This window comes from Elgaria multicarinata, chromosome 1 (genome assembly GCF_023053635.1).
Source record: "Elgaria multicarinata webbii isolate HBS135686 ecotype San Diego chromosome 1, rElgMul1.1.pri, whole genome shotgun sequence".
Lineage (NCBI taxonomy): Eukaryota > Metazoa > Chordata > Lepidosauria > Squamata > Anguidae > Elgaria > Elgaria multicarinata.
Window position 1 is genome coordinate 21905692 of NC_086171.1, and position 15223 is coordinate 21920914.

The 15223-nt window shown below is 44.2% G+C and overlaps 1 protein-coding gene across 1 annotated transcript in view; it reads right to left on the reverse strand.

Moving 5' to 3' along the window:
* SH3BP5 (SH3 domain binding protein 5) overlaps positions 1–15223 on the reverse strand; it is a 51222-nt gene that overhangs the window by 26673 nt on the left and 9326 nt on the right. The window contains exon 3 of the mRNA XM_063124741.1: positions 2710–2838. Coding sequence (XP_062980811.1) covers positions 2710–2838 — 129 coding nt within the window. The remainder of the gene's footprint in view (positions 1–2709; positions 2839–15223) is intronic.

Genomic DNA, 15223 nt, shown 5'->3' on the forward strand with positions numbered 1-15223 from the left:
GGGCACAGGGCACACGTTCTCCCGCAACGGCTCTCCTTTACTTGCAGGGAACTTCCCTCGCGTGTGCCCCATAAGCACCGATCGTGGAAGCTGGGAACCCTCGCAATTATCCCTCCTTCCTTGCAAAAGGGCTGCTGGTGTAGATTAGGCCTAATGTAAACTACTAAGACTGCATGAGGAACAAAAGAAACAATATACACAAGTGTAGTAAATACCAGCACTGTAATATGAAAGTTTAAGAACCCACCTAGTTCCTATCCCTCCTGGATCTGGTTGTCTGTCACACAGATATCCACAGGTTGACTTCCTTGGTCAGCCATGTTCTATCTAGAAAACGTGATGAATTTGGAATAAAAGCTACTATTCTGTTAAGGTTTTGGGGCCTCTGCATAAAAGACAGACTTCCTGAGAGTTGAGCTATACTAGGGTGACCAGATGCACCAGGAAACCCCGGAGACCTCTGGAAAAACAGAGGTCTCCGGGGCAACTGGGACTGGGCCCCAATTGACCGGGGAAAAGGACTGGAAGACACATTCCCGGACTTCCAGGAATGAATCCTCCAGCCCATTCCCAGCGCCGATCTAGCGCAGGAGAAGGCTAGATCACGCTGGGGGTGGGGGCAGGGGCTGGAGGACGCATTCTGGAAATGCATCCTCCAGCCCCTGCCCCCCCCCCAAAGGCCAATTTTGGCTTTCTCCTGCATTGGTGCAATCGCGCCAGTGCAGGAAAAGGCCGAAATCGGTCCTGGGGGGGAGGAGCTGGAAGACGCATTCCTGGACTTCCGGGAACGAGTCTTCCAGCCCCTCCCAGAGCCGATCTAGCCTTCTCCTGCGCTGGCATGATCGCGCCAGTGCAGGAGAAGGCCCAAATCGGCTCTGGGGGGAAGAGTTGGAACACGCGTTCCCAGACTTCCGGGAATGCGTCTTCCACCCCCACGCCCCCGGCCAGGGCCGATCTAGCCTCATTCAAGACAAGAAAGAAAAAATGCCTAGCAAGGCGCATTTTGGATTCCAAATAGTTAAACAAGCATCACTAAACCAGAAGAGGTCAGCTAGTTTTCTTCAAGATCTGTGCCAGCTCTTTTGCTTTTTACCAATTCTGTGGCAGTCGGCCAAATTTGAATACAACCCTGTCCCATTTTCACTGACACAGGATTTTTGTATCTCAAACTCATCTTCCTTCCAGATCTTGCCAAGAAGCATGCTGTACAACAGTCCAAATCTATCTCATTGCTTGGTTTGCAACAAATTCCATGAAAGGTGAAGCTTTAATGAAGTTTGAAAATTGTGCTGGCGAATCAAATTATCAAATTACCTTAGTCCAGGGCTGGTTTTAACATGTGGATTTATTTATTTTTAAGCAACAGTTTTAAATCCAGTCGTAGACACTTCGCTATCCGAGCAGAGTCCCTCGGTTTTAAGCCCTCCCAACGCACATGGAAAGAGACCTATGTATGTTCCATTTTCAGACTTTGCTTGAAAGTTGGCCATGCACAAACCTGCTCCCCATCCTCCTCTGTACCCTCATCTAACATCTGATATGGGCAACGAAAACAAAGGGCAACTGTGGATTTAACAAGAGGACAGACAAAATGGACTGAGTTTTCTACCTTTGGGGGGGATGTTCGGGAGATGCAAATGCCCACTATTTCTGCGTCAGCCACGCAAGCTTTCTTTGCAAGCTGCAGTTTCTGCAGAAACGTTACCGCAGAGTAAGTTACAAAAATGAACATAGCAAATGAATAAACTGACAAGCATCTTTTGGTTGGCAGCAAGCCTAATGAAGCTCTAGAGGCTGATCCTTAAAACTGAGACTTACAATCAAACATCAAGACTGATGTTTGGTTGTAAGTTCACTAGCAAGTTCAGTTTGAGGGCTCACATTAATTCTGGCCCAATCGAGTTTGGTCAGACCAGCTGGAAGGTTTCTAGAAGGACGCAGCTGTCTCGGAAACCCAGTTTGCACGATTGCAGGGTGGTTAACAAGCTACTATGGCTTGTTTACCATGCTGCATGTGTCGGTCACATACCAATTAGCTGGGCAACACAGCTTCCAAGTCATGAGAACCCAGCCAGGGTGGCTTGTTGCTGTGCTTAACAAGCTGTTCAGAACCCATGGGCTGATGTAAACATGGTAACAAGCCATTCTGGCCAGGTTCACACAAAACAGGAAGTTCCACTATCAAGGGTAATTGTGTTAATCCCCCCCCCAACATGTGCCCGGCCCACGCAGGGTGGTTAATAAGTAAACAAGGCCCAAAAATCTACACATGACCATGAAGCTTCATGCCTTTTATCTATTTAAGAGCTCTGCTTCTTAAATCGGGGGGAACTATTCAAAATAGACAAATTTGAAGACCAAGAATTGGTTCCGTTCTGACGCAATTATATCTTCTGGGAAAGAGTAACACATTCGTTTGTTGGAAGTTTCTGAGAGATTATTAGTAGTAGGCATTGGGAAAGAGAAAGAACAGGCCTTTTGATAGCTTACATCTGTGTGGGTGGTACTCACAAGCAGTTGGGGGTAGGAGAAAATTAATATGTCATCAGTCCCATGGCAAGCACATAGTTGAAATATCCACCATGGCGTCAATCAAATGCCTACACATCAGACACTATAAACAGCACCATTGTGCTTTCAGTGTGAACTCCACAGCTAGAGTTGCACCCTACCCAATTAATAGCATAGGCTTTTCAGCTATGTTCTTACCTGCCTGGCAACCCTCCGCGCTTCCCAGTAAGGTTTCGAGTCTTCTACTGCCTTCCCGATCTTCTTCACTAGTTCATCTAGTTTTATTGTAGCTTCAACCAGAACAGAACGGAATTTCTGGCGTGCATCCTACAAAGGAAAGGGCAGCAAAAGACATTACTAAAACGATTCTCACAGATCAGTAGTAATTAAGTAAGCATGGCCAGGTGTAACAACATATTGGAACCTTGTGAAATAATAGTTCTGGAGTAAGTATCAATATACATTTGACTCAATCACCTAGAGTTAATAAGGATCTAGCAAATGCCAAAGATCAATGCTCAAAGAGGCTTCTAACTTTCTCCTGGCATTGCCAACCAGGTTTGAACAGAGGCCAAATCCAATAAATTATATTAAAACGTGACTGTCAAGAAAATATATTTAATGCTCACTTAAGTCAACTTCATTGAGCTGCAGTCTGGCTTAAAAATTAATTTCATTCATATAATGTTTCCATACAAAACTTGTGATAAGTAAGGCCATAACAACCAGCTAGTCCTACATACTTACTTACTGGTATTTAATACATTTTCCAGAGTTAACAGGACTGTTGACTATGGGTAATATCCAACACTGTCCTGATCCTAACGCTAGTGACATCATGCTAGCATAAACCAAAGCTTGCATGACAGAACTAGTGCAATGGGGGAAAAGTGGCAAATTCAGTGGCACTCCCTGTGTTTTGAAGAAAAATCCCTTTTTTGCCAAAGATTTTTTAATACTGCACTAGTTACATTGCACAAGTGTTGTTTTGCACTCACCATTAGAGCTAGCGCCAGAACAATGTTGAGTCCTGCCCCTTGCCTGAAACCTCACTCGCTGCCACCACTGACTTACCATCAGAAACAATATTGCCAATAGATTTGTCACCACATTGGCTTAGGCAACATGGTGGCCTCCACATGTTTTGGACTACAAATCTCATAATCCCTGACCATTGGCCATATTGGCTGGACCTGAAGGGAGTTGTAGTACAAAACATCTGGAGGGCACCATTCTGTTCATCCAGGACTTTTAAATAAATCCTGTAGTCTGGGCCTTTCACTTTAAAAATCTGTGTGTGTAATTTGGGGCACTGTAAGTTTTGTTTTGTTGACATATTTTATGTTGCTTTGTTTGTATGGTTTTATGTTCTATTTAGTATTTTAATTTTTGGGGTAGTTTGCTCGTTATAAATCACTCAAAGGATGCTTTTATGGGACAACTCATAAATAAAAAATTAACAGCCAAAGACGTGTCTTGGCCTTTAACAATCCCTATGCCTACAGTCACCAGAGAACCAAAAAGAGACTTTGTCCAGCATTTATAACTTTTAGATGAAATAACTAGGGATACCCAAAGGCTCAGAGCAGCCTGGGAAGGTGACCTGAACTGCCAAATTGATGAAGGCAGTTGGGACAGGGAGTGGTCCAGGGGGCCCTTTGGGACTATTTCAGTCAATAACCATTCAGGCTGTTTCTGACTGGTGGTTTTCAACCAAGAGAATCTAGCCATATTCCATCCCCTCTTCTCTTCAAACTCTCTCTCTCTCTCTCTCTCTCTCTCTCACACACACACACACACACACACACACACACCCCTATGGGTTATTTTTCCTTCTTAAACTGTTCTTATGATCACCTACAAATTGTTCATTGCCTTGCTTCACCACAAAGGCATGAGGATGTTTTTTTCTGAATTAAAAATTGGAGACCCATATCACTCTCGCAGCTAAAGAGACTAACTGACACCCAAAGACAATACCATGGCTACCCTCTGGAAACACCCACAGTGTCTTACCCTTACTATAAACGCATAAATTACTGCTAACTCAAAGAGTAAGAGCTATGCACTCTCAGACAGAGCTGCCACAAGACATTTTGCTGCCTGAGGTGGCACAAACACACACAAACATGCACACACAAACCATCCCACAGTCCAGATGCATAGTACCAAAAGCTGGTCAAGTTATTTTGGCACCTGAAGCAGACAACCCCACAAATGTCTTTCCCTAGGAGCAAAAACACAAGAAGGAGAAGGAGGAGGAGGAGGAGGAGGAGGAGGAGGAGGAGGAGGGGCAGAAAGTAACAGAAGGACAAGAGCAACAATTTGCTGCCCTCTGATGACCTCCCAAATTCTAGGGCCAAGCCTGCAAGTCAGAGGAGCTCATATCTGCATGAGTCACCATTCTGCTATACCTTGGAAAGCCCAAACTTCTGCTGTACCTCTGCATTGAAAATTACGGAATTTTATTACTTATGTTTATACCCCACCTTTCTTTTATGATGGAACTCAAGGCATTGTAGATGGGGTTCCAATTCAGGAATTGACCAGATCCGGACCCATTTAGCTTCAGCAAGGTTGTTCCATCATGTGCCTTTGGACCTGGGGTGGAGAAACTGCTGCCACACAGCACTAGACCTAACTTCAAGTGGTCCTCTGCATCGTCCATTCAGTGGATACTGCAGGCCCACTCTTGCTCTGGGAACCACCCCTCTAGAGCAATTCCTTCCTCTTTCATTTTGTGTATGCATGTGTGAGAGAAGTAGAGATAGAGAAAGAATGGGGTGGCAAAGAGAAAAAAGAGCTATGCAGTTCTGCAATGATGAAAACTCTGCCCACTTTTGGCTGCGGTTCCACCTGCCATCAGATCCAGCCCACCTTCGGCTTAGGTCCCCAAATGATTTTTCCCATGGGTCAATGACTTTCATACCAAAAAGTTCCCCACGCCTGCTTTAGACCATGCCATGAATAAAACAATGAATAACCCAATCACACCTACTGCACAAACACAATTGAGTTACCTGCCCCCCACAAGGAACCATACAGACATACTGGTCTGGTTTAGATGTAACGACTACCCATGGGTTGTTTAAACCATGGTTAATTGGGACCACGCAGAAGTGAGTAAGCATGCTGGCTCCCGACCTCTTGCCCTCTTCCACTTTTGAGAAATTACCCAGGAATGCCCCCAGGATGTCCAAACGGAAAACTCTGGGTTGATGAGGGAGAAACAACCCTGAGTTTTAACCCACGGTTTGTTGTTGGGTTACAACTCTGTTTTTTTTTTTTTTTTCCTTCCATCAACAACCCAAAGTTCAGGATTCAGATGTTTTAGCACTCCTGGGTTGCTTTGAAAAGCAGGAGTAGGTGGGAGGCAGCATGTTCACTCGCATCCACACAATTATGGCTAAGCCTTAGTTTAAACAACCCATGGGGGCTGTAACATGCAAACCAGGTCACAATGGGCACTCTCTTAAAGGAGTGGGCACTTTGAGTGGAGTATGATGTAGGATAATGTAGTCATACACTGAGTATCCATAGTTCAGCCTTCCCCAACCTCCAGATGTATTGGACTACAACTCCCATCATACCCAACCAGCATAGCCCAAACATAAGGCTCCTGTTTCTACTGGAAACTTCTACTTTCTACATACACACACCCACATCAACCAAAGAGTATTGTGACAACTTAAAGACTAACGAACACGTTATGGCATAATCTTTGGGGACTATAGCCCATTTCAACAGATGCACGGAGTATTATCAAGTGTTTCAGATATATATATATATATATACAATACATATGGGGGAATTTTATAGACAACGTCTTTCCAGACTCTTTGCCACAAATACAGGAATAAAGGTCTCAAAAATGCATGGGGGAAACACACACACACATATCGCCTTTCAAGTCATTCTAAAGAGATGGTTTTGTCCATTAATTGGCAACCAATTGGCGTGAAGCTGTGATCTAGCCAATTCTATTCTAGAGAAATAATACCATGTCGTTATTGCAAGGATTAAAAACACCCAAACGTACTTTGACATCCTGACAGCAAGTCAGAAAAGGGGAAGAATTTGCAACACAAATGTTTCATTTACCAATGAGGCAAACGTTTTAATTATAGCCAACATTCCTCTAGCCTAGCTATTTCTGATTCACTTTGAGAAATGTGTGCCTGGATGACATCAGTTTTTATGATTTAACACCTCCTGCAAAAATAGGTCAGGACAACAAGACAGAATGAAACTATAATATGCACTCTCTTGGGGATTAGTGGGTGTTTGAATTGCTATTATAAACCATTTGATTCTGTTAAAAAAAAAGAGTGAGCTTTCTGTGAAATTAAGGATGGGATGTATTTTAAATGCTGCCGTTTTCCAATAATTTCAAGTGCTGCTCTATATTTAATACTTATCAACAGACAGGGACAAATGAAGCTTGCTGTTCAAAGAAATGGACATATAGTTCTCTTCTCACCTCCAGAATATAGACGAAGATGAGAAGGCATTCTCCTTCCCTCATGAAATATCATCATATTTATTAGGTGACCAAGCGCAGGTTATAGCCAGAGCCTCATGGAAGTATGGGTATAATTATTTATCAAGAAGAAGAAGGCATACCAATTTTAAGGCCCTTTTAAACGATGCAAAGACTTTAAAAACAGAACCATGTGCGCACGCGTGCACACACAAACACATATAATCTTAAATATCATCAAGTTAATTTTGAATTCTACTACTGAAAGACCAACAAAGCCAATCTTCCTGCCCTTCAGGGATGAGGGGTTTTCAGATATACTGATTGCAGGCAGGGCATTAAATCCTCAGTCCCAGGGCTGGGAAACAGCTACACAGTGCAAGCAAGTCTGGGAATGAAATTTATTCTCTCCCTGAGCTTCAGCTAGCAGAGAGGTTGTATTATCCTCTTGACAACCCACTGTACAGAAATTGGTATTCTATTGACAGCCCATTACCCGGTAGAAAGGAATAAATTACTGACTGTAAAATACATCCGCTTTGAAGCAGTGTATACTTTAAAACTGCAATGGGCTTTATTAATCCAGCATTAAACATTTAAGCGAACAGAGTAAGGCTAACGTTCTTATGTTTCAGCATGCCAGCTTTTTAAAAATGCAAATCCCAACACACATTGGCCACAGTCATACTGAACGTTAAGCCAGGATTCTGGGGAATACTGGCTTATCATAAACAAGCTTCACACTAGTGCACACAGAAACGTCCCTAGCCTTCTTTGTCGCTCTTTCTCGCCCTTTCTAACCTTGCTCCTTCTACCCCTATGCCTTGCAATTTTCGCCTCCCTCACAACCTCTAACTTCACTATGTCTCCCCGTACACACCTCTTTATCTCACTTTTGACTCACCAGGCCCTCACAGCAGCCATTATGTGACTAGCCGCATCCTCCGTGGGAGCCATTTTGTGGTGGTGCCCACAGCAATTTCTCAAATTACCAAACGTGAAAGTTGGGACCCCTGCCTTAAAGACTAAGCACATAAGCATCCATGGACAAGAGTCCTCAGATGCAAGAGGTGTTAACCTCAAAGGGTAAGTGTAGATTTACATGCATAAACCTACCCTATGAGCACAGTCAGAAGGAGTGAGGGGGGAGTGCTTTTTTACACAGTTAGTGAAAAGGCCAAACAATGGAAGATATTATTATACAGAGCACAAATTAAAATAAAATCCATTCAAGAAGAACAAGTCAAAGCGACCCATTCCAAAACTGCAATAAATAGACAAAGCTAGTTTAAAAGTATACATAAATACTTTAATGAGGCACAATGGCTTTCAAGAATGAGCTAGCCACTTCTAGAGGCTTTTTACATAAGGCATTTTTTTTGCGCTCGTGAGGGTTCACTCATGGAAGTCCCTATCGTGAACCCTGAAAAACGAAGCCCCAGTAAGGCACAGGGATTTTCTCTTAATGTAGAGAAGCTCCAAGTCTCTATTGAGCACACATCTGTTCAGGTCAAATTTGCAAAGGAATTTCGGCTCAGCAGTTTCCCATTACAATCTCTTTTTGGACGTTTATTACTCCAGTATGACAAAGTCCATTTCCGTTACAGAAAATCCTGGGAGAGTGAAATGCTCCCCACCCCCGCACCCTCCACACACACACACACACACTGTTTTCTCAGAGTTACCACCGGGAAGATAAACTTCCATTTCGAAATGCCATGGTTCAATATATTTCACTCAAGCATCGATAATGCAAAAACTGGGAAGAGTGTCCATTATCCGCATGGTTCGCAACTCTTCCAAATCATGACCAACTGCTCTAAACTGCCCCTGGGTAGCCTTCCAGTTCAAATTCTGCCTCATGTTGCGTTGCCGAAAACCAGAGCCACCGCGAATGGCTGTTAAGCACCGTCCTCACAATTGGGGTGGGGGGGAAGGAGAGAGAGACTCGGAGCATTCTGTGCAAAGCGCCTCATTAATCAACTCAGGGCTCCTAGAGCCATTTTGCCATCGCTCACAGCTGCTCTGCAGCAGCCCTCTTCGCACTTGACCAGCTGTCCTGCATCAATGGACAATTAGATATTTCCTTTCATTCTTCACCCCTATTATGTACTGCACTCTGCTTCTTACACCCACCGCCAATGATCTAATTCCGTCCCTGTTTGTTTCCTGGCTGTCCTTCCTGGTAGCAAGTTCCGGATCTTGATATTTGTTCTATTATCCATGACTTCGCATGTGGATCAGCCCAATCAAGAAACCAATTAAGTGGGACTATCTAACCTTAAAAAGAGTTTAATTTAGAGGGTCTGGCTCAGTTTTAAAGCATTTGGATTTTAATTGGTTCCTTGATGTGTTAGACCAGAGATGGGGAATCTCCCACCCATGGGGCCTCAGGTGAAGCCGCTGACCCTCAAAGAGCCGAGTCATCTGAGCCAGTGTGGCGTAATGGACTGGGAGTCGGGAGATCCAGGTTCTAGTCCCCACTCAGCCATGGAAACCCACTTTGGGCCAATCACAGACTCTCAGCCCAACCCACCTCACAGGGTTGTTATTGTGAGGATAAAATGGAGAGGAGAGGAAAAGGCCAGATATAAATGCAATAAAAAATAAATAAAAAATATAAAAAACCCGGCTTTGTTGCTCCATCACCTTCTCCCACATGAGCCAGCACCACAGGGAGCCTGGCTCTGCCTGGGCTTTCCCTTGCTGGGAAAAGTCTGGGCAGGGTGGTGCAAAGCCAGCTCACTGACTGAGCACTCCTCCAACTGGCAACCCAGTTGGGGAGACAGTTTCGCCCCGCCTGGGTTTTCCCCAGGCAAGAACAGCCCACACAGAGCGAAGCCAGCTCACCAACTGAGTCATTGTCTGGAGGATGGGGCCCCGCTGCTAACTTCGCAGATGAGGCCCTGACCCCTGATGTCATCTGGCCCACAGGGTAGTCCGGGGGGGGATCTGTCTTGCCCACCCCAATGTTTCGACACCCCGTCTTAGGTTTAAGAGCACTAATTGGGAATTTGTCCCAGACTATGGAACGAAATCCCCACTGTCGTCTTTTTGGCGCCAAGTTAAGATTGCCCTCTACACTGAATGGCATATAGTGGCATACGATGGGGCATTTCTGTATGTTTTTATCTGTATGCCGCCCTGAGATCTTAGTGATATAGGGCGAGATATAAATATTTTAAATAAATAAATAAATAAATTTCTGACAGTCAACTAAACAGGTTTATTATTTTACTGAAACTGTATTTAGCTGTCTAAATTGTTTTAAATTTTGTATATGAACATCTTTATGCTGTATTTTATTATTTTATGAATGGTTGTAAACTGCTCAGACAGCTTTGGTTATTGGGCAGTATAGAAACAAAGAAACAAACAAATAATAGAGTCAAACCAGATGTTTGGGGAAAGTTCTTAGATGAAACTAGGTTTGATGTGACATGGGGAATCCTATGCTAACATCTTGTTTGTGTCACACAGACATTGTAGTCAATGCTAGCCCTGCTATGGTCTCCTTCAGCAATGCAGATTGGCCTCTAGCAGCCACCTTCTTCCTCTCTCTCTCTCTCTCTCTTTTTCTCTCTCTCTCTTCAGAACCAGATGAACTGAATGAGTGTTTCTAATCATCAAAGAAACCAATTGGCCCTACAAGCCTAGGAGGAGGAGGAGGTACTTTTTCCTTTAAGTAGACAATGTGCATGATGGCTCCTGCTTTGTGATAGATGCTGCTTCATAGAATCATAGAATAGTAGAGTTGGAAGGGGTCTATAAGGCCATCGAGTCCAATCCCCTGCTCAATGCAGAAATCCACCCTAAAGCATCCCTGACAGATGGTTGTCCAGCTGCCTCTTAAATGTCTGGAATGTGGGAGAGCCCACAACCTCCCTAAGTAGCTGGTTCCATTGTCGTACTGCTGATAGGACAACCATTCCCCAATCTGGTACCTTCCAGATATGTTAGCCTACAACTCCCAGAATCCCCCAGCCACCTGACTGGGGGATTTTGAGAGTTGCAGTCCAAACATCTGTGGAGGGAACCAGGTTGGGGAAGGCTGTGATGAGGCTTCAAGCTGACCAAGAATGCCACTGGACCTGGGAGCATAGAGTGGGAAATGGACTGTCATCATCATCCCAGTCATAAGAAACAGCATGTGATGTCAAGCTTTACGTAGGTCCAACAGGAAATCTGGCTGGTCCTCCTAGTACACTGTTTTAGCCAATCACCATTGTCAAAGTTAGAGAGGTTTCAAATGCCTCTGAATCAGATAAATAAGGAAACCACATCTACCCCTCTGAGAAACGACAGGGAGTCGTAGATCAGGTTGTCTCTGAGAAGCTCACACACAGAGCATGAAGGTAATATCCCTCACCCACTGTTGCTCCCCAGCAACTGGTAGCCAGGAACATCCCACTTCTGAACAGGTAGTTTTGTTACAGCCACCATGACGAATAGCCTTGGTTAGACCGATCCTCCATGAACGTGTCCAATTCCCTTCTAAAGCCATTCAAGCCAGTCACCATCACCACTGTCTTTATGGAGCAAACTCCATAAATTAAAGAATGGCTTGTGTGAAGTATACTTCACACAACCTGAATCTCCTGCCAATCAGATGACCCACAAGCTCTAGTACTGTGAAAGAGACAGAGAAACATACTTCTATCCACTTTCTACACAATGTGCTTTTTTTTTTATAAACATCTATCATGTCCCCACTAGCAGTAAGAGTAGTACATTTTTTCTTAACTAAAACCCCCCAAATGTTTTAGCCTTCCATCACAGGGAAGGTGCAACCACCCCCTTATCATTTGAGTTGTCTTTTTCATAAAGGAGACTGCAAGATGAACCAGTCACAGAACTTCATATACAGCATAAATGCAAACAGCAAGCCTGATGAGGCTAATGAAAGCTGGGAGGTCAAATATCTGATGCACAGCACACTCTTTTCCCACAGATTGGATATGCACGAGCTGGACCCATTTCCTCATGCCAACGTCATTTTACTAAGTTCTCAGAGATCCTCAATGACATGCGATGCCCATGAACCTCGTGCTCCCAAGTAGAGCAAAGGATACATAAATACGGGTCACAGCTCATGATCAATGCGTCATTAAAACGCTTGCCACAGATGTTGGCAAGAACACTGTGTTTCTAAGTGTGACCCGTATTTATGCTCTCATACCCCCTTGTGTGCTTACACATGCCAGCCACCGCTCCATGAGGGTTTGCCAAGACCACTCCAATTCTTAACGTCATTTTGAGGCATATGACTCCCAGTTCTGCAACTCCATCCTACCTCCAGCCCCACATTAGAGGCCCTGGAACCACCATGAGTTCTTTCTCGCTATATCCTGCCCAAGCAAGCCCAGCCGGATAGAGATGCCTTTCATTCCGTTGTCTGCCAATCAACAGAAACGGATTTTTTTAAAAAATTCCGAATTTGCACAAATGTGAATTGACACAAATTCACATGCGCAAAAATGTGCTCTCCCCAAATGCTCATTTTCACACTTTAACCTATGGGGGGAAATGTGCATTTTTGGCTGGGTTTTCTATTTCTACAGCTTTTTCTATGCTGAAATTTGCGCAAAATTCTTAAAGGTTAGAAAAAGGTCGGCAGAAACTGCCCAAGAGGAGGAAAGCCAAACCACTGAAGAATCCATGGGTTGGATTCATAATTATCCAAACTCATTTGGTTCTGCTGTGGATTTCTCATCCAGATATCCCCATCATTTTAATGCCAGAGTGAGCAAAATAAAGCCTTAAGTCCACATGCAAGTCCCTACTGTTAAACGTGAGGGTGCCAGTTAACATAATAGGCACCTACTGGATAGTGTCCATGCTATCATTGCAGAGATATGGCATAAGTCCTCACCACCACCACCACCACCACCACATGGAAGGTCTCATCAATTCTTTAGAGCTTTTCTGGCTTTCCACCCGCCCTCCCAGAAGGCTATCCCCTCATGCTGCCTTGCATTCAAGTTCATATCTCCTGAAAGAAAAAGAAAAGAAAAAAACGAGCAATCCCTCACAGCAGAGCTTTGCTTCCCCCTTCTATTACGCAGAGTTGGGAGGGGTATAATTTCATGCGACAATTAGTGTACTAGTGCATGTTCAAGCATTATTCCTAGGAAAAAGGAGAGAGTAAGGAAAAGCCTTCAAGCAACTGGAGGATCAAACTATAAATGACATTGTGTGTAAACAAGTAACGTGCTCTTCAAAAATATTAGAACTGTGGGGGCAGGAGGAGGATTGGAAAATCATCCCAACTCTGCTGTGGAAAAGCTGCTATTAGCCTGGGGAGGAAAGTTCTGATCAGGGCCAACATAAGCTTCTCATGCAGGGCTAATAATTTGAGCAGGAGGTGGCCTGTTTCACCTGGGGGAAAGGTTTTTAAAAAAACTACCTTCCCTGCATGTCATAACCCTCCACTGCAGCAACTATTTCAATTTTAAGAAAACATGCCAATTAACTCCTTATGCACAACTACTGTATTTCTTCGATTGTAAGACGCCATCGAATCTAAGGCGCACACTAATTTCAGTGCCACCAACAGGGAAAAAAAGCTTTGATTCGAAGAAAAAATAAATTTCTCCAATCAGCCAGCAAAGCAATTTTACGGTACATACTCGCAGCGAAGGGGGAGAGGAACAGGGAGCGAGCGAGACACAGACACGCACACGCATAGAGGCAGGTTACATGAATGGGAAGCAGGAACCAATCGTCCCCTGCCTGGGAACGGACAGCCACACATTCATTCAAAAGCTGGTCTGCACCATTCACACGGATGGGAGGGGGTGGGCGGGGGAGCCCAACCAGCGCTGCTCAGGTGATTCTTCCGCTTCCCATCTCCTTAACAGAGGCGAGGCCGAGCTCTTTGGAAGCTCACTGGCCTGCCGGAGCTGGGGTCCCTCCCAGCCGGCTCCCGGCGGCAACGTTTGAGATGCTCCGAGACGTTGCCCCTCTCCCCCCCCCCGCTTCTCTCTCCACTCCCTTCTCTCTCGCTCACTCTTCACCCCCTACCCTCTTTCCCCGCCTGTCCCGCTGCAGACTCGACAAATGTAATTACCGTATTTCTTCGATTCTAAGGTGCCATCGAATCTAAGGCGCACCCAATTTTTAGAGCTGTTACTTTAGGGAAAAAAGTGCATCTTAGAATCGAAGAAATACGGTAATGTCACATCTCATTTGAGACAGCCACTTGAATATATGTGCCCACATCTGAACCAGAACCAGCTGGAGCCAAAACTAATGTTATTAATTAAGGTGGCCAGGTGGCCTCTTTTACAGAGGAGAGTCCTCTATTTGAAGTGCTGCCAGAGCTGTGTCCTCTATTTTGAAGGCATCCTCCATTTGCAAGGCTGTCTGGTCCAAACCCGGTTTAAGACAAAGAACTGTCAGAAGGCAGAGCCCAGGGGCCTTGGAGTTGCCCATCAACAGTTCACATCTGGACAGCTGACTGAGCAAGGGGCCCGCATCACCTGGTCACAGTCTTCCCCACCATGGTGAGATGTACTGTATTTCTATTTCGTTTATTTATTTATTTGTTTATTTATTTATTTATTACATTTTTATACCGCCCAATAGCTGAAGCTCTCTGGGCAGTTCACAAAAAGTAAAACCATGAAGAGCATAAAGACAACCAACAAATTTAAAACACAAATACAAAAAACAATATAAAAAGCACAACCAGAATAAAACCACACAGCAAAAATTAATATAGGTTAAAATATGAGATTAAAACAGCAAAAGTTTAAATTTAAGTTAAATTAGGTGTTAAAATACTGAGAAAATAAAAAGGTCTTCAGCTGGAGAAGGAAAGAAAACAATGTAGGTGCCAAGCGAAATAAAAGAAATCAGGCAGAGATTGCAGAGGGGACCACCTGCTATAATTCCCTGTTATCATTGCTACTGGGGTCTGTATCATTTTTTCCACCAGTGTAAAATGATACAGACCAGCGTATACCAGCATATCATTTTTTCACCAGCCTTTTCTCTCGGTTTGGTTCTTTTATATGAATTCTCTCCCTCGGAGTTTGTAAGAGTTTAGACTGTCATTCAGACAATTTGTTTTATTGTTGCGGGTTGTAACGGCCTTTGTGCCGTAGGGAAATAAAATGAATTAAATATAATAGTTATGTCTAAATTTGCATCTATACACCTCAATTAGCGTATGCGAATTTTGTGCAAATCGGTGAGCTCTTCTTTGGCGATCCTTAAGTGGGTATCCTA